Source organism: Cavia porcellus, unplaced genomic scaffold (assembly GCF_034190915.1).
Source record: "Cavia porcellus strain 051 isolate PalLab524CR breed Dunkin Hartley unplaced genomic scaffold, mCavPor4.1 scaffold_30, whole genome shotgun sequence".
Lineage (NCBI taxonomy): Eukaryota > Metazoa > Chordata > Mammalia > Rodentia > Caviidae > Cavia > Cavia porcellus.
The window spans coordinates 28,290,127-28,310,110 of NW_026947513.1; the positions used below are offsets into that span (position 1 = coordinate 28,290,127).

A 19,984-nucleotide genomic window follows, 5' to 3' on the forward strand; every position below is an offset into this window, starting at 1 on the left:
AAAGTCAAAGGTTGGAGAACAATACTCCATGTGACAGGAACCCAGAAAAAAGCAGTTGCTATTCTTATTTGCAGACAAAGTGAATTTGAAGACAAGACTGATTAAGAGAGATAATGAATGTGACTACATCCTTGTAAAAGGAACAATCCAAGAGAAAGAGATAACAATCATAAATATATATGCAACAAATATCAGTGCACCCAACTGTATAAAACAGTTACAAAGGGACATGAAAAATCAAATACACCCTAATACAATTATACTGGGAGACCTAATACCCCACTGTCAATACCCCAACAGAAGGAATTCACTAGGGAAAGCAAACAGGAAGGGGAAAATATGTGGGGAGCCAACAACAGGAACTATTGACTAAACAAAAAAAGTCAATATTAAATGTTAGAATTAAACCAAACTTTTGAGCAAATGAACTTAGTAGATGTCTACAGAATGTTCCACCCCACATCAAGTACACATTCATCTCAGTTGCACACAAGACAATCTCCAAAATAGATCATATAATGGTTCATAGAGCATGCTTAAGTAAATTAAAAGGAAGTGAAATTATCCGATGCATACTATCAGACCACAGTGCAATGAAATTGGATAATCCATGGCAAAAGAAACCACAAGAACTTCATAAAAAAGTGCAAACTGTATAGCACCCTACTGAACAACCAGTGGGTCCCAGAAGAAATTAAAGAAGAAATTAGGTCACAAAGAATCACAACTGGGATCTCATCCTTTTGAAAAGCTTTTGCATAGCAAGAGAAACCACCAACCGAATGAAGAGACAGCCCACAATGTGGGAGAAATGTTTGCCAGCTGTACCTTAGAAAAAGGATTACTATGGAGAATGTATAAAGAACTAAAAAAAAAAAATCAGTTCTTTCAGGCTTAAAAATCCAACCCAAAAATGGGCATCTGAGATGAATACACACTACTTAGATGAAGAAATACAAATGGCAAATAAACATATGGAAAAAAATGTTCACCATCACTGGTCATCCAAGAGATACAAATTTAAAAATCTCTGAGATTCCACCTCACCCCAGAAAGAATGGCTGTTATCAAGAAATCAACCAATAACAAATGCTGGAGGGGCTGGGGGGAAATGGAGCCCTTCTCCACTGTTGGTGGGAGTGTAGACTGGAGCAGCCACTCTGGAAATCAGTGTGTAGATTCCTCAAAAAACTAGAACTAGGTGGTCCTTTTTGACCAAGCTATTTCCCTTCTGGTATCTCCCCAGAAGAATTAAAAAGATCATACCACAACAATATGTGTGCATCCATGTTTATAGTAGCACAATTTGTAATAGCTAGATCTTAAAAACAACCTAAATGTTCATCCACTGAGGAATGGATAAAAAAGATGCAGTCTTTTTTATACAGTGGAGTACTGCTCATCCATAAAGAAGGATAAACTGGAAATTTTTACAAGTAAATGGATGCAACTTGAGACCACAGTTATAACTGAAATAAATCAGATATACACGTGTACACATCATGTTGTCTCACTAGTGTGGAAAGCTGAATGAAACAACATATGTATAGGTATATGTATATGTATATGTATATGTATATGTATATGTATATGTATATAAAAAAGATAGTTAAGATAGTTATACTACTGATTTCTCTGAGGTCATTGAAGAGAAAGATTTCTGCTGGCACTGTTTGGACCATTGAATGCAGATGTCTCCATACTCTGGTTGAATGATTTGGGGATGACAATGCACAATGTATATACCATTGTTCCCCTGATTGATGTGTTTTGAACTTTTGTTTTATTTCTTTCTCTTTTTTTTCTCTCTGAAATAAAATGGATTTGAATGGGGAAAATAAAAGTAGTCTCGGCACCTGTCTGTTCGTCTTCCAATTCCTCGGGCTCTGCTCTCTAGCTTTCCTCAGGAATGTTGTTTATGCTTGGGTTAGCCCTTTTAGCCTATGAATATCTTTAGGGGAAAAATAGTGAGGTTTGTCTTTACTTCCTGAGGATGGTCTGTCTGCTCAAGAGTCTGATCAAGACAGCCATGCACCAGGACCACAGTAAGGAGCCCGGGGTACCTAGAACAAGGCTGCGGGGGCACAGGAAGGTGGGAGCAAGCAGTGTGGTTTTGATTGTGTACAGAAGCAGTATTTATTTATTTATTTTAGAAGCAATGCTTTAAATCACACCGTTATAACAGTTCACCACTCTGGGTGCCGTTCTCACATACCCCAACATCTGGTTGGGTTTTTGGATCCTCTAATATACTTAACAAGTGCTATAGCTTTTATCTGGGTGTCCCCCAGAAAGCCTCAGGTGGGGGGTTCCTAATGTGGCTGGACTAGGATGTGTGATTCTAGGTTTCAGGGTGCCCCACCATGGATGTGAGTGGCACCATCCAAAAGGCAAGTAGCCTGGATGGACTATAAAAGGATAGCAAGAGTCTGCTCTGCTGTTTTGTCTTCTGCCTGCCCTGTTTTGTCCCTGACTGCTTCTCCTCTGTGAGGCCCCTCTGCCATGCCACCCTGTCTTGGAGTCCGCTGACTATGGACTGAATCCTCTACAAACTGAAAAACTTTGTGAGCTGAAAAAACTTTCCTTTTTAAACTTGGTGTTGGGTATTTTGTCTCAGCAATGGGAAAAGTAACTAAGACAGACTTTTAGTACCAGCAATGGGGCTGTGGCTTGAATGTACCTGACAGTGTGGTTTCTGAGCCTTTGGAACTGGCTTGTGGGAAGAATTTGGAAACGTTAGGAAATGCTGACTGAAGAGACAGTCTGGGATCTTTTAAATTGTGCTTGATGGGAGATTCAGTCACAATTCAGAACATTGGAATAAAAATGTTGCTGGTAATGATCAGCTGTTGGGAAGGATTGCATTCACTGTTGGACTCCAAACCGTGTGTGTTATACTTTGCAGAAAGTTAGCATTTTGCTCATGTCCAGAGACTTTGTTTGAGATTGAGACTATGGGAAGTGGATGAATTAATCTTGCAGAAAAAATGTACTTTTCTCATTGCTGAGACAAAAAGAAGAGAAAGTCTATACTCTGGAATGAGGGAACAGTGATTCATTTTGCCACCAACATGGGCAGACGATATACAGGTAGATTTGCCCTGACCTGACAGACTATGCTAGGTACAACTGCTCCTGGGCTAGAAAATAAGACACATTTCAGGACTCAAAGGACTTGGAGTTTGTGTGGGGAGGGGAGCAGGTGTAAAATACTACGTAAAGAAGAAATATAACACAGTGATCAAAAATACAGATTTGAAGCCTGCCTGCTTGAGTCTAAGTCTCCTAGTTCCATACTAACTACTATGTGATTATGGACAAGTCAATTTACCTTTCTTTGCTTCAGTCTCCTCACTATAAAGTGGATTTTATAAAAGTATCTGCCTCTTGGGATTGTTGGAAGGATTAAATAAATTCACATGAGTACTCAGAACAGTACAGGGTCCAAAGTGAGCAGTACTTAAGTGTTTGGTGATATTTCTGTTCCTTAATCTATTTATCATGTATGGATTCAAAATGCTTCCCAAAATTAAAGTTATGAAATGGGACTGGAGGTTTTGAACAAGCTAAGGTTAATGTGAGAGAGTTTTAAAGCCAGAAAAAATGATTGTGAGATGGAAGGATAAAGAATAAAACACAAGCACTTGTGGGTCATGGCTGGACTTACAGGATAACTGCCAGGCTGAGGGTGGGGTGGGGTGGGGGAGACAGGACCGCTGAGAGGCCTGGGGTGCAGGGGGAGCTGCCAATTCTGGTCCTCAAGATGCTGATCAGGACCTGCAGTTAGGAAAAAGAAGAGGAAATTACTACATAAGAAAGGGGGCAAAGGATGAAAATGGCGGTGGGCCGGGCTCCTCAGAGCCTGAGGCTGCAGTCAAGGCAGTGTTGGCTAGGCCTAAGAGAGGAAAGAACATGTCTCCTCTCTTACTCCATGTCCACTACCCTCACACTGTCCTGACCCCCAGCTTGGCCTTCCTTCCCGGCCACTGCTCACCAGGCTGGCTGTGCTCACTTCACCCACCAGCTATTCCACAGAATTCCCATGATTTGAGCACAGGCTCGGACGTCGGCTGGACTCAGGAGGAAAGCTAACAGAGTGGAACTGAACTCCCGCTAACAAAATCCCTGAGAGCCACCGACCATTGCCTAACGCCCCTGGATTTGAAAAAAGGAAATACTTGTAACTCAAATGAATGTCTAATCTACAAATTCTTAATGTGGGGCATGCTGGAATAGGCATGGATGTGTTTTTAGGACTTTTGTAGAGAATGACCATTTTCAGAGATTCTTCAATGTTCTGTGACCCCACAGTGTAAAGGCATTTGCCTTAATGACTTGGCAAATGCAGGGTAGCAAAGTGCAAATAAGTGTTCGGGCTAGTTGAAAGAATATATCTTTCAGTTAGAAAGCTAGTGATTTATGCGTGTGTGCACATGTGCATGCTTACTTAGGTGCGTACGTCCCTCCAAATACTTTTTCAATTTTGGAACCATTTATTTTTCTTAAATGCTTGGACTTCCGCTTTTTTCTCCCTGACATGGCCCCCATGGTTACTTCCATTAGGGGTTCAGGGATGCGTGCTGGGAGGGGCGAGGGATCGGAGATTGGAATCTGCTTAGTCACAGGTGTTTTACATTCTACGGGCTTTTCCTTTCTAGAACTGAAAGTTTTTACTTCCACGTGTTATCTTTACCAAGGAAGTGAGCCTGTGATCTCCACAGCTCCTGTCCTTCTCTTCTCTCCCTCTTTTCCCATTACTGCCTGCCTCCTCCATCCACTGTCCCAGAATGCTTCACTTTGCCATAATGAGATGCTTGGCTGCTGTGTAGCCACTGACGTCTGGAGATGGATAGGGTCTCCTGTACTGCCCTGAGAGGGATGTTAAAAAGACATTGTATTCATGGGAGCAGGCTAGAGAAGGTGAAGAGAAATGAAGAGCCGGGCAGCACACAAGAGCTATTGTCCGAGTGAAATGGTTATTCTTTCTGTCTATCCCCTTCTAGCTGGAGTAATTGAAGGAATGCTATATTTATGGAAGTCACCATAAAGGTCATGCATTGTTTAGATTCAATTGGAAAATTACACTTTCTGAGATTGAATTAAATGCAGCATCATTAGGACTTGATTAGCTCACTGTGCAGTAAGGTGACAATACCCAATTCAGAGAGGAACATGTGGTAGTGAATAAACACATTTTTATTCAAATACTGCTAATTCCCTAGGCCAGTGTGATTTCTATAGCATAAAAGGCCCTGGGTAAGAAGGAAAAGAGTCAGTTTAAACATCCTGTAGCTATACCAAAGATAAAGATTATCAAAACAGCTTATTAATGCTATCTTATGGTATGTCAAGACATCCTGGAAGTTAGAAACGGAGTTTTTAAATGAAATGAAATTTCTTACACAGTCAAGAGAGATAGAATATAAAATCATTGCTGAATGAAATTAAAATTGAAACATGGATGTCAGATCTAAGAATAATTAGAAAATTCTTAGCTTAGTATCCCTAAGATGGCTGCTTTATAAAGAAAGCAAGCAGATCTAGAAAATTTAAAAGAACACACTCATTTTTACCTGAAATTGTCCTTCAACAGGAAAATTAGGATAACTGCACCTTGCACTAGGCTCACAAGGAAATGTGAAGCTGTCACATCATTGGAGCTCGTGCATTTATTCCTGCTCTCTTGTACTCTTATAAATAATCTTACATAGTTTATCTTGTTTAGCTCTTACTTATCCCTTGAGGATATAATTGCTATTTTTAAAGATGAAGGAACCGAAGCCCAGGCAAGTTTAATGTCTCGTTCAGTGGTTGTCAGTGGCAGGGTTTGAGTCTTAATCTAGACTGATGCAAAGGCAATACTTAAAGACATTTGCCCTTACCTTTGGCATAGCAAATTACAAACGTCTTGCTAGTGATTGGCTCTCAGAAAAGGGTACTAGTAATTCAAAGTACAAGCAAGAGAAATTACTTATTATGGAAATACAATAAATGTGTATTCATGTAGAATACCCCGTAACTTACTACAAGCTGTTTACTTTTTTAGGGCACTTTCTATATTCATAGGAATTTCTTATATTGTCTAAACGCCTAGATCATCATTTAGCTAGTTTTCAAACAGTTTGAACTATGTGCCATTTACATTGGGTGTGGTTTTTTTCTTTACTGGGAAAAATCTCACATTTTAGCTTCAAACGAGGCTACTTTCATATTGATAATATGTCCTGGAGAAAGATGCTTCTGCATCCTAACTCAGCATTTGCTGTAATTTTGAGAATCTAGGTAAGAAGGAAGCTGAATAATAAAACAGTAATTAAAGAATCAGGAACTCATTTACCGGAAAAGAAAGATTTGGGATAACAAGCTAGATGTGATGGGGAAGGGTTTACTTGGGAATGTGATGGCATTGGGTCACAGTAACATCGACGACAACAATATTGTTGATAATAATATTGTTATGGGCCATTAACTGGACATGTGCCAGGTGCTTCTAAGTATTTCACTTGTATTGAATATTTACAACATCCCTATGAGGTACAGCCTATCACTTTCACCATGAGATAGCAAAAATGCTTCTCAGGCTAAAATGTGTCCAGCTAAAGTTGGTACCAGAAGGCTTTTGTCAATTCCATCTTATAGCATTTTTTATTTGGGGGTATACTTTATAACCCAATGGAAGTTGGTGAAAACAAAGGAGAATCCCATCATTGTGCAGTATAAGCCCACATTGTGAGACTATAACAATTCTTTAAAGTTTTCTGTAAAAAAAAAAAAAAGGTCACTCACGTGTTTAAAATTGTGAAAAAATAAAATTCAGTTGTCTGGCTGCTAGAGTAACTAAGAAAGGCAAAGCTGGTGAAAGAAAAAGTATAGTAAAGGATGCTAGATAGCAAACAATGCCATCCTTTCAGTTCATCAGTCCCTACCAGTATGGTGGCCCTCGTGGGCCAGTGTGGAAACTGTCTACCTTTGTCTCTTTCCATTAACCGGATAACTGGAACCTGTCTATATGCAGGTATCAAAAAGTGAAACTGACATTTTTATTACCCTTGTAGCATCTGTCAAATAGATATTCACACTTTTTGTTTTGCTTCTGTTAATACGAAACATGTTACAGAGATAGTCTTTGTTATTAAAACTTAGAAAGATGAAAGTGGTTCCCCAAAACATAAACTTCACTAGTTAAAAGGTTCATTCCAGTAAGACTGAAAAGGCTTTCCCTTCACAGAGAAATTATTCAATAGGGAAATTATTACATCTGGCAGAGCCTCATTACATAACCTGGATAAATAATTTCACCAGACTATAGAGAGCTCTGCTGAATTAGGAGTAAAGAATCTAGTAACCCGGAAGTAAACTTCCTGACTTATGATTTCTGTAATATATAGTTATCTACCAAAACAGTTTAGGGGCTGGCTGTCACCTAGTATCAGGCCTGGGTTCACCATCTCTTAAAAGCACATTCACATCCATATTGTATCCTTATCAATAAATCTCTGAGTTATTTTGGCATATATTAACATGATTAGAAAGAGAAAGAACTGAAGTCCAACGTGAGAACAGTATGTGCAGGAAGTTTGGCTACTTAGGGACACTTTTATTTATTAGCTGTGTGTCGAGTTACTGATGCACTCTAAACTTCAGTTAATTTACCTGTAATCTGGACATGACATTAGTACTCCATTGAGTCGTATAGTTTGCAAATAAAGCACTATTAGGGCCTATCACATGAGAAGCATTTTTAAAAAGTTGTCATCATTTGGAATAGCGAAATGTCAGTTGTTTACCTCTGGATACATTTACTCTTTTGTTTTTATTTCTTTTCCTGGAAATGTTATGGAATTAGCTTGATTTTATAACTAGAGATCTTCCATGCACACTCACCATAATTGAAGGCTGTGTTAATTCCTCTCTGAATGTATTCTTATTCTCTCCAAATTTTAATAGGGACATATTTATATATTTGTCTGAGCAAGTCCAAATTTTAATCTTGAAAGCTATGCTGTTCCTCATTCTGTACTCCAGAACATACTCCTACACATACAGGAAAGCGGGCTGCATCATATTTGTGAAGTTGGGGAAAAGCTTAAAATTTGACTGCAGAGCTCTGTTCTTTCTTTTATTAGACTTCTCCGGACCAAATTCTAGTCTAGGCTTAGGATATTTGAAAATACATCTAATTAAAGTAAATATTGTAAAAGTAATAAAATAGAAAAAATTTCCAGTGAAATCAGGTATTGGTTAGCACAAGGTAATTTAATAATATGTTAAAAGTGGTAACCAAGGCCAGGTGTTTAGCTCAGTGGCGCAAGTGCCTGCTCGGCAAACGCAAAGTCATGAGTTTGAGCTTCGGTACCAAAAAATAAATAAATAAAAGTGATAACCAACTAAAATTTAATGGCATAGCTGGATCCCTAGATATCAGTCTCAAGATGCTCAATTATTAACCCATGTCCCCCCGTCCCCAGGATTTAAATATAAATAGATGAAAGTATAACATTACCTCAGTAACCATTCCTACTGAGATCATATTATTTGGGAATACTACCATGAGAAAAAATATTAAACTTATGTATTATTCTGTATTTTGAAAAAATTCCTTACCAATTTTCTTTTTTTGTACCAGCGCTGAAACTCATTACCTTATGCTTGCCAGGCAAGTGGTTTTGCAACTGAACTAAATCTCCAGCTCCACTAATTCCATTTTTAAAGAGGCAATACTGCCAGGGATTTAGCTCAGCGGTGTAAGGGCCTGCCTGGCAAGCGAGAGGTTGAGAGTTTGATCCCCGGTACCAAAAAAGAAAAAAAAAAAAAAAAAAAAGGCAATATTCCAAATGTGAAACCTAGAATGTGTGTAAGACTGATATACTATTAACTTTCAAATAAGGAGAAGTAGATTATTTACCACTAGAATCTGAAGCTTTGATATTGGACTGTGCAAGAAATATGACTTGGGAAACTGTTTTTAAGTACTGCTGTGTTATTTACTAGTCATGTGACTTGGATTAGACACTTTACTTCTTTGAACTTCAAGTTTCATATTCTTAAAATGAGGAAGTTGGATTTGATAACTTCAACATTTCTTCCAGATACAACATTTCATGTTAGTCAACATTCGGTTCACTTTTTAGGAACAATTAACCAGTACCTGTTATTTGCAAGCACTGTACTAAGTGCCAAGGAAATGAAAAGATAAATACAACAAGCTTCCTGACCTCAAACGTTTAGGATTTTGTGTACAATTAGACTGACTGGATGACATTTGCAGAGTATTTTTGTAGTAATTTTATTATTCCTGCATTATTATTTATAAACAGGTGGGGCAGTGAGTCTCAATTCTCAGCCCATAGCTCACCTATTAACAAAGACCTAAATAAAGTATTTCATATTTTACTTGAAAATAATACTGACAACTGAAATACGTTGAGAAATAACAAAGTTTGTGAATTCTATTTTTTTATGCACAATGTATGAAGGGAGTTCTAAGAGAATAGCAGTGCATGCTGTTCACATTCTAGTATACAATAATAAAGTTTATTACACATGAATCAGTAGTGGCTAGCTAAATCAAATTATGGGTGTATTTTAATTTAGAGGTAAAAGGAAGCCCTTTTCTGTGCAAAATAATGTCTCAGTCCTTTTAACACCATGATCGATAGTATAAAAAAGCCCAAACAGTATCACATATACAAAAATTTAAAATTGTATAAAAATATTTTTTATTCTGTAGGTATAAGTTAGACTAAAAATACAAATGGCCTAAAAAAATCCAAGAGCAGACTGTCTCCTTAGAGTAAGGCTTTCTTATTGGATAATAACAGGCTTATTGGATAAGATGTTTCTTATTAGATCTACCCAACAAGGATTCCCCTGATTCAGAGGTATTTACCCATTTCTGCAGGGCCTAGCTGAGGTTCTCACAGGTCAAAGGATACTAGTAGGGATGTTTTAATTCAGTTCCTTGAGAAGGAACTTTATTCACAGTTCTGAAGTTCTGATTAAATGAAATCATTCATAAATGTTCGCACGATGAAGATATGACTTCTAAAATTTTAAGAATGTAATTTGTGAAACAATGTAATTTATGAACAGTAGGGATGAAGAGTGATGGAACATATTACAAGGAGAGTGCCACAGGCCACAAGAGCTGGTTTGTCCGACCTGTGTTTCCAAATATCCTGATTTTGGAGCAACATTTACGTCCTGATTTGAAATCTCAATTTCAGAATCCTCAAACTCAGAAGTCTCAGCTGTACAAATCTTAAATCTTTTTTGTTACGTGCGGTAGTCGGTGCCACCCACCCTGGGCGGGATCTGGAAAACGCTCGGGCTCCCGCTAGGGCAGGGCCTTAGGAAGAGATTGATGCGCGTGCTTGGGGAGTGGGGGTGTGGGCGTTCCTCCGTGAATAGCTTGGAAGTTTTCCTTTGCCCTTAAGTGATGTGGTTGAGTTGGTTTGAGGTAATCAAAATACAGAGCAGAACTCCTTAAAATGGTGCAAAATTTTGACTTTGGAAACTAGGGTGCAGAATAATTAATCTCAACGCTCTTTGCCAAGTAACAGCGAGTTTGCGGTCTGCACTGCCTCTTCGCATCAGGGGCCTAGGTTTTTCAGGCCAGGTACTGCCTTTCGCAGGTGGTGCCCTGCCCCTGGACTTGCCCAAGTACCAGCCAGAGCCTGGCCGGACCTCGGCCTCGAACGTATAGGGCGCGCAGCCGCGTTGGGCAGACAATGCTTGGAACCTTCGAAGCCCTCTCCACCGCCGCTTGCGACGACGGGGTGGGGGATACTCTAGAAAAGTGCATTTCGAAAAAGCGGGAGAGGGTAACTCCCGGGGAAACAGTATGTGTGTTCCACCAGAGGATTTCGTAGACGTGAAGGCGGAGCGAATTTCCTTTCAGTTTCCAGCAGTGGGAGACCTCTGGTTGAGAGGTCCCAGTTCAAGTTGGACGCAGCCTGGGCTCCTGCAGACAGACTCGCCAAAGCATGTGGGAAAACGGTGCAAGGTTCGGACGCGTCGCTCAGAGCGCCACGGGTGGACTGGCCTCCCCGCTCCGAACAGCGGGATTCTAATTCCCCGAAGTGCGCGTCTCCTCCTCTCACTCCGGACGACACTTCGCGTGCTTTGTTTCAGGCACCAACCCATCTTTCTCGGTTGGTCTCCAGCTCCACCAATCCCGCCCGTTATAGGGCGGGGCTTCAGGGTCAAGGTGGACCAATTCCCCAGCCTCGCCCGTACACGCGCTTTTGGACCCCCGGGGATGACTGACAGCAGCCTGACCCAATCTGCTACTTTAAAGCGTGGCCTCCGCCAGGGGCGTTACACAGACGAGACTCTGGGACCAATCGCATTGCGAGGTGGGGGCGGGGCCTCGCGGCCCGCCTCTAATGGGCACTATCGGCACTCCTTTTGTCAAATCAAAAACGAAGAGGGGAGGCCTCTCAACTGAGGATCAGCCAATGGAAAACGCGAGGTGGGCGGGCCCGGAGTGCCTGGCGGCGGCTCCTCAGCTCCCAGCAGAGGTGCGGTGAGCCGGTGGGGGGACCGCGAGGCAAGCGCGGGATTCCGGGCGGCGAGTGAGCTGCTCGAAAATGCACTCGGATGCTGCAGCTGTCAGTGAGTAGCGGAGCACTGAGGCCCCGGGCTAAGCAGTCGCCGGTACTCTCCACTTGGGTCTCACTGTCCCCGCCCCAAGCCGCCCTATCCCAAAAAGCGCCCGGAGCCCCTGCCCTGGAGCCACCCCTTCCCCTCACGGGGCCGGGGCGGGCGGTGACGCTGCGGGCGGCGTGGGGCGGGGGCGGGCGTGGGGGGAAGGGGCCGGCCTGCGGGGAGGGCGGAGGTGAGGGGGTGGGGACTGGCTCCATTTCAGGGTTGGGGGAAGGGGACCGACGTGCGATGAAGGGCCGGGACCCGAGTGTCCGGGGTGAATGGAGGTGGAGGCGGCGGCGGACGGGCTGGGCCGAGCCGGGCCGGGCCGGGGGTGGCACCGGCGCGGGAAAAGGGGGGGCTTGCGAGCGAGCCGGGCGCAGGGCTGAGGGTTCCGAGGGGCTGAGCTGGGCGGGCGGCTCCGAGAGGAGGGGGGTGAGTGGAGGGGAGCGCGGGGGCGGGGACAATAGGAAGACAGGCTGGATGGCGGGGGTGGGGGGAACAATGGGATGGGGGAACGGGGGCAGCGGCCGAGCGGGCCAGGAGGGCGGGCAAGGGGGTGCGGGCTGATGTAACGGGAGAGCGAGGTAGTGGGAGGCATTGGGGTGCGAGGAAGAGTTAGGGAGTCCGGCGAGCCGGGGGACGTTGGAGGGGTGGTAGGGTGACCCGGAGTGGTAAGGGTCCGGAGGCAGGTGTGGGACGGTGTGGCAAAGGGGAGGACAGGAGGCGGTGTCGAGGATTGGGATGGTCGGATGGGGGCAGGGAAGGTGGGGGGGAGCTACTTGGAGCGGGAGGAAGGGCTAGGGCAACGGGAGGACTGTCAGGTCTAGATTCGGTGCACACGGGGCTGGACTGGGTGGGGGCTCCTCCCCCGATCGGGGCTGGGTCCCTGGAGGGGGAGCCGGGAGCCCAGGGGTGCAGGAGGAGGGGGCGGGGCTGGAAGGACGGGGGAGGTGTCCCGAGGTTGGTTTCGGCAGTAGCTCTTCCCTAGCGAGCGGCGGGAAGCGAGGTCAGCGACGTTGCGGGCTCCGGCTGCGGGACTGGAGGCGGGGCAGGGACGCGGGTGGCCAGGCGCTCCGCAGCGGGAGCCGGAGCGTCTGGGCCCTCGAGGCCGGTGGGAATTTTGTGCAGGAAAGGTGCCGGGGTCCCCGGCGGTCCGTGGGTTTGGCAGTCTGTGACGCAGTTATCTAATTTCTGGCCATCAGGTGTGGAGGCTGATATCTCGGGACTCGATTCCCTGAAGGAAAGGTCCAACCCAAAACCCAGTGCAGCGCCTTCGGGGTGCGACCTCACCCTTGTGTTCAGGGCGGGCACTTTAGGGGTTTCCTTTAGGGTCTGGCTCCGGTCGCCGGGTGTGAAGGGGAAAGGCAGGCAAGCGGAATTCTGGGACTCGTAGTCCGGGGTTGGGTGCACGTGGGTAACTGTGGAGACTAAGTCCCAGAATGCAGCGCGCCTCTCGGCGCTTCCCAGCTCTGAAACTCCAGCTTTATTCCCCAGTTACACGGTGCGCTTGTAGGGCGCTCTGGCTTCTTGGGATTGTAATCAGCTGCCAAGAGAGCCCAAGAGTAGCCCAGCACATTCAAATTTGTGCTCTTGATCTCCGACTTAATTACATTTGTCCCTGCATTTGATGGCCCTACAGAATAAATGCTTAGCCCTGGGCTATCTAGCACTCAGTTTGTGGGAAAATGTTCAGGGAGCAGCACAATCTTTAGCGGCGGATAGGAGGGTGGTGGCGTCCTAGAGTCCATAAACCGGAGCTTGAAAGGTACAGCCTTGTATAGATATGGGAATGCAGAGGGGATAATTGTATTTCTTTTGAAGGTTGTGTAAACTGTGTTGTGGTATTTCCTGGATTTTTGGTTGCCTAAGTATGTGAATGTTTTGAAGTGAATTGAATATAGGAATTGACCATGTAATTTGGAGTTGGAAATTGTCCCATTCATAAGCTGCCATAAAAGTGTTAAAGTGAGCAAAAGGAATATATCAAGTCTTTAGCTTTCAAGTTAGTGTAGAAAGCAAATGAAACTATCCTTTGCATTTTAGCTGTGAACTCTAACTGGTTCCCCATTTAGTATTAGAGAACTTCTTTTCAGCTGGTAGATTTCCTGCCATCACATCCTTTGACAATTCTTTTTACTGTGATAACTCAAATAAGGAGGACTACAAGATTAGCTCAGTAATTATTTTTATATGATACATCAAATACTATGAAAATACTGGTAACAGTCAGTAGAAGGATGTTTTAATGAATCTGGTTACAGATATCTTACCAGGAAGTTCTAAGATTTGGAAACCTTTTGGTATGCTTCCAAATGTACTGTATTTATTTATTCATTTATTTACTTACTTTTGAGAGAGGGTTTCACTGTGCAGTTCAGGTTGGCCTTGAGCTAACTTTGTAGCCCAGGCTGACTTGAACTTGCAGCAATTCTTCTTCCTCAGCCTTCTAAGTGCTGGAATCACAGGCCTGTGCCACTACACCCAGCCACAAATGTGCTGAGTTTAATGATTAATTACATTATTTTTTTTTAAAGACAGTTTCACCGTTTAATTCAGGTTAGCCTCAAACCCATGGCGACCTCCTGTCACAGCCTCCCAAGTGCTGAGATTTCAGGCCCCGCCCGATGATTCTTTTTATATGTATGTCTCAAAAACGAGTCGATTTCTGATGTTTTGGGAAATTACATTTATCCGACTTATTTATGCCTGTGGTGAAAATGTCCAAGAAACTCTTAGTAAATACAAATTGTAATATGGAAATTTTCTTAAAAAAGTACTTTTAATCCTGGAGTTTGCTGTTACAAAGGGTGACATGATAAGGTTGAAAAAAGCAGTAATAGTCTTCAGGATTTAAAGAAAGTATCCCAGTGATGGCAAACCTGTGGCACAGGCTACAGGGGGTTGTTTGTATCATTGAAAGCTCCGAAAGGTTTGCCATCTTTGTTAGGCTAATCATTTCCTTTTCTTTTTGCTGTATTATATCCTGAAGGACAAGTGCCCTTTACACATCGACATAGTGTCCTTCCTGTCCATTTCTCAAAACCCGTGGCTCCTATACAATATCATTTTATACTTTCTGCTCTAGGTTTTAGGATTGGTTTTTTTTTGTCTTCGGAATGGTGCTGTATTTTCTTTGGAACTTAGTTATGCATTTAAACTTGTGTTTCGTATACTTAGCACTTTTGACTGATAGGAAAGATTTTTACTAATTGTGTCTCTTAAGAATGCCGGAGTGATCACAGTTTTTAAGAATTTTCATCAATATTTCATTTTCATTTTCTTCTTCCTGTTTATATCTCCGTTATAGTATTCCCATCTTATCATTATACTAATTTTAAGTAATAATTAATGGCTAGAAATCCTGCTAATAAAAATTAGTCAGAAATTAACCTTTGGATTTATATTTTGTCAGAATTCTTTTGGCAAGTAATAATACTGAGCTAAAAACAGGCGTAAAGAATAGGACTTACTGTTGTCTAGTAGCAGGAAATTTGGAGATTGGTGGTTCTGGTGGTTCTAAGGCCAGTGCAGCATAGTGGCTTAATGATGTCTTAGAACTAAGCCCTTTACATCGTTTCTGCCTTTTAAGTATTGTAGCTTTTGATCCTCAAGGCTTATGCCTGATATTTTCAGTATGTTTACTGTGACACCAGAACAGACATCTGGCCTATGTGAGAAAGCAAAGGAAGATATTTCCTTACAAATGCATCTTAACAGAGGATTTTTTCTAGAAGCTTCCCTTGGAGACTTTTGTTACAGTGTCATTGGATAGAACTGATCTTGTGCCACTGTTAGTTATGAGGGAGACTGGGAAAGTGAGAGCCTGGCATTTTTCAGTTTCTTTTGTAGAATGTGGCCTTCTCTAGGGTGGAAGAGGGGTGAGGAAAATGCTCTGGATGTCAGCCTATAGTTTGAACCAACTGCTTTAGCAGGCTATTTCTAGCTTGGTCTCAGTATTTATTTGTTGATTTATTGTCTGTTTTACTCTAAAAGAATTAGGGGTGACTTATTAATTAATATAGATAAAATCTTACCAAGAAGGAAAGTAAATGACATAGACTCAACAAGGGGAACTAAAATGCTTGCTAAATGTTGGAAATAGACTGTGTATTTGACTCTGGCTTTTTAGTAGTCAAAATGAAGAAACAAACCAGCTACTTTTGTTCATTTGGTTAATGAAGCAGTGACTGTAATAACCCACACTGGAACCTTAGTCCTGTCACCTCTTTTCCTAGTTAATTACATCCCTCCTCACACCTGACCCCCTCCTCCTGGCACCTATTGCCCCACCCAGCCTTCTGTTGTAATATTGTAACCAGAAATCTTTTTGGCAGTCTGAGTGTCCACTGACTTTATCTTGTCCTTCAGCAGTGGAGTCATCTTTGTGTTGAAGGCTTCATCTGCCTACCCAAGAACCTTGGGGTTTGAGAGCTCCCAGTTGTTCACTTAAATATGGAATCCTCAGAACAAGAACTTGGTGAAGCTGAAGGCTTCTGTAATTAAGGCTCAGCTTCTCCTGGGATACCCGTTTGTTCTCTCCACAGTTTGTGCTTGTCCTCAGGTGCCCACTGTGGGATTTCTTTACTAAGTCCCCTCTCTCAAGGGCTGCTTCTGTCGCGTGGCTCTCCAAAGCTTTGCTTGCTTTCATTGCTCAGTTTCAGGTTACAAACTGGCTGCTTGTTTACTTCTCTCCCCAGGTAGATTGTTTACCCTCCCCGCTGAGATCTGGGACTGTGTTACTTCAGGTCCACTTTACTGTCTTGCATGTTGCCTTGCTTAGGTCCCCAAATACTGTATGGATTGAATTGGACTTTAGTGTTCAACACAAATAATTTGGAATTTTACTTCTTCCTGCTGTCACCCAGCATGATTTTTAGGCCTTTTTCATTCCTTTAAATTTTTTTTTAAGGGGCACAAACTTTCTCTTTTTTATTCTTTGCCTTAAATTTTTTTGTAAAATCACCCATATACAAATAAATGCATTTAAGTATTGATATATATATATATGTCACACACAAAATATACATCTTGAAGAAAAATAGTGTGGAGAGATTAAAATGCTAGTGATAGTGTGTCCATTTCTGATCTTGTGGTATGGTCTAAGGCGGGTTGAATGGTTTGTTGCTCAGAGGTCAAGAGTATTTCTGCCTTTTTCTTATGAGTGTGTCCTGATCCTAAGAGTTTATTTCTTAAGTTAATATAATTTAAGAGTAATACTGAGACTGCTGAAAAGCTTTTTTGGGTTAGCAAGTAAAATGTGTAAGTTGGAGGTAAAATTACCTGGAGTGAATCTAGCATTAGTGTGGGTAATGCTATAGTTGGTCAGCCTGAATCGGTGTTAATTGCTTCTCGTAGCTTGTTCTTTTTCTTATTTTGAAATTCAGGTTAGGAGGAGTGCCTCTTGAGAATTATTCTTTTAAGCAGAACATGCTTTTAAGCATATGTTTTAAGAAGACAAAGATTGAAAGACATTTTAAACAGAATTCTGCTTTAATCATTGCATGACAGTTTTGAATTAAGGATCTTTTTCTATAGTGTCCAGGATCCAGCAGCTTATCTGCTACTTAAGGTTTGAATTGCTTTTCTTTTAATTAAGAAAGATTGTTATTGAGTTATTTCTAACTTAGAATGATAGGCTTGTGGCTTTTGAAACCAGTTAATATAGTTTTGAAACCAGAATACTGACTGGTTTCAAAACTAAATGATGTGAACAAGATCCCTGCCCATACCAAGAGCATTACATCTTTAAGAATTTCTTTTCTTAATGATTTTGAAAACCCTTTCATTCTTGCTAGCCTGTATAGGCAGAGCTCCCTAAATCCCCTGCCTCTCCCTCAGGGTGAACTAGAAGGCAGAGGCAGGTGGTGGGAAGAAGGCAGGAGCCCATCGAGGCCCATGGGCAGGGTGGTGGTGGTGGTGACTGTGTTTAGAGCCAACAAGGTCTGTCCATGGGTCCCCTGCCATGTGCCCATAGGTACTTTATTGGTTGAGTAGCTAGCTGCTAGTGTTGGTACTCTGAATTTCTTAAGTCTGTGAATTCGCCAATAATGTCGTTAAATGTATGCGTGCAGACACAAACAGCCTTTCTCTGCTGGAATTTAAGAGTAGATTTCTGATTCTTGGCAACTAAGAATTGAGATACCACAACACCCAGATCGTTCCCTGGTCAGATACATGGTAGAGGCCCTTGTAGAGAAGTTATTTTCCTTTTCACTCTGACTGCCTGTGTCCCTTTTCAGAGGTGACACAAAACATTGAAGGAAGACGTGGTTGATGTCACTTGCAGGTTTTGGAAGCAGCCTTTGCTGTGTTCCAACGGCGTTGTGCACCACACATAACGGCTAGCCCGGTGGATCTCATTAAGTGGAACTCCTTACTGTTACCTTTTCCTGATGACCTCTTACCTTTTCCTGATGACCTCTTTTGTCTCTAAATGTCCAGTTTGGAAGGATATGGTAATAGAAGCTAATGGATAGTTTCTTGCATATTTTTGGATCTGTCTTGGGAATAACTGCTGTGGAAATTTTTTTTTGGTAGAATATGTTTAGTCAAAAATCGTATCTGGTAGTAGCAGTGCATTTCTAGACAATTTTATTATGATAATTTACATATTATAAAGTTACATTCATTTGAAGTACAAGTATGTGTACTGGTGTAAGCTCAATTAAGATATAGAACAGTTTCATTATTCCAGAAAGTTCCTTGTGCCCCTTTGTAGTTTAGGCTTCTCCCCCAGCCCTACCATCAGCTTTTTGGCTTTTAATGTGTATCATTGTAGGTTTTTTCCATGTTAGTTGATGATTTTAACAAAAAAAAAAAAAAAAAAAAAAAAAAAAACAAGGGCCAGGGATTTAGCTCAGCGGCATAAGTGCCTGCCTTGCAAGCACACAGTCCTCAGTTATCAGTCAAATAATGACAGCACAAACTTCTTTTTGATGAGCTAACAGAGATTAGTAGTATAGTTATCTATCTTGGCATACATATGCATACATATAATTGTGTATAAACCTACATACATATCATCTTTTCTTGCTTTTTTTCCTTTCCCCTTAGTTGATGATTTGTCATCTTGCTGTTGATGGAGAGATATTCTAGTATAAAAAGGCGTGATTAGTCTTTTGTGTTCTTTTCCATACTGAACTATTAAATCTGAAGAAAATCTAAAGAAAAGCTGAAGAAATGATGTATAATAAGTTATAAATCTGACTATTAGTAGTTTGCCGCATGGAGTTGTTGTGAGTTGGACAGTTTGATTTGGTAGATAGTTTTGCAGGGGATATAGCTTTTCTTGCTTTTCAGTGGCCTAAAGACATGCAATGCCAACATTTGCTCCAAGGATATAGTGTTGTCTTTTAATTGTTATGTGAGTCAGATTGGGAGGTAGGAAACATAGTTATTGGATGTCAGCCCTAGAGTCAAAATGTCTGGATTTACATCTTGCTTTGCCATCTCTTAAATGTGTGACCACAGGTGAGTTATGTAAGTACTCTACTTGATCAGAGTCCTCATGTATAAAAACTACTTACTCTTACTACTGTGGGGTTTGAACCTCTTCAGCTGTCAAGAGTTAATATGGGCAGGGATTTAGCTCAGCACTAAAAGCTCCTGCCCTGCAAGTGTGAGGTCATGAGTTTGATCCCTGGTATCCCCCCCCCCCAAAAAAAAAAAAAGCTAATATGGAGTACCTGCCATGGTCCAGGCTTTATCCTCATCTTGCATGAAGTTTTCATTTTCTTGGTGGGGATAATAAATAAATCATGTACAGTGTCAGGTGGTGGTAAGCTCTTTGAAGAAGAATAAAAGCAGAGAAAGGGTGAGCACAGGCACCCCTGGGTTTTTGACAAAGGGTGTTTAGTTTTAAATAGTGTGGTTCAGGAAAGCCTTACTTACTTGTAAGGTGTGTGACCTGATGGAGCTTGGTGCAGACTATTCTACATGGAGGAAGCACTGCTGCAGAGGCTGATGGGAGCAGACCTGGATGTGACGCAGAGCAGAGGGATTATATGGGAGAGGATTTGGGATGAAAGGAGAGGGAAGAAAAGGTGATGAGATCAGGAGTCCTGAGGAGTAAATGAGTTGGACAGAAAACGTTTTTGTTGCTAATGATTACCATATGTGTTACTTTTCTCATTGCAGAGATAAAATACCCAATACCCACAAGTTGAGGTAGGAAAGGTTTATTTAGCTCACAGTTTGTAGAGGTTTCTGTGCATAATATTTTGTCTCCAAGGCACGATGACTTCGCAAAGGAGAAAGTTCATGGCAGCAAGCAAGGAAGAACAAGAGCTACAAGGAAAGGAGAGGACAAGCCTATATCTGTCCCTTATGTTGTATC

General features: G+C 42.1%; 1 protein-coding gene across 6 annotated transcripts in view; it reads left to right on the forward strand.

The window, feature by feature from the left end:
* Nucleotides 1–11,423: 11,423 nt before the first annotated feature.
* The window catches only part of Dcun1d4 (defective in cullin neddylation 1 domain containing 4), a 76,909-nt gene continuing 68,348 nt past the window's right edge, over nt 11,424–19,984 (forward strand). The window contains exon 1 of one of the 6 annotated variants that reach the window (XM_003471578.5): nt 11,424–11,616. In XM_003471578.5, the coding sequence (XP_003471626.2) occupies nt 11,592–11,616 (25 nt within the window). In that variant the 5' untranslated portion in view covers nt 11,424–11,591. Of the gene's footprint in view, nt 11,617–11,870; nt 11,934–12,631; nt 12,656–13,067; nt 13,415–17,277; nt 19,120–19,984 lie in introns of those variants that run through there. The other 5 variants (XM_063240539.1, XM_063240542.1, XM_013154410.3 and 2 more) reach the window with 5 other exon arrangements.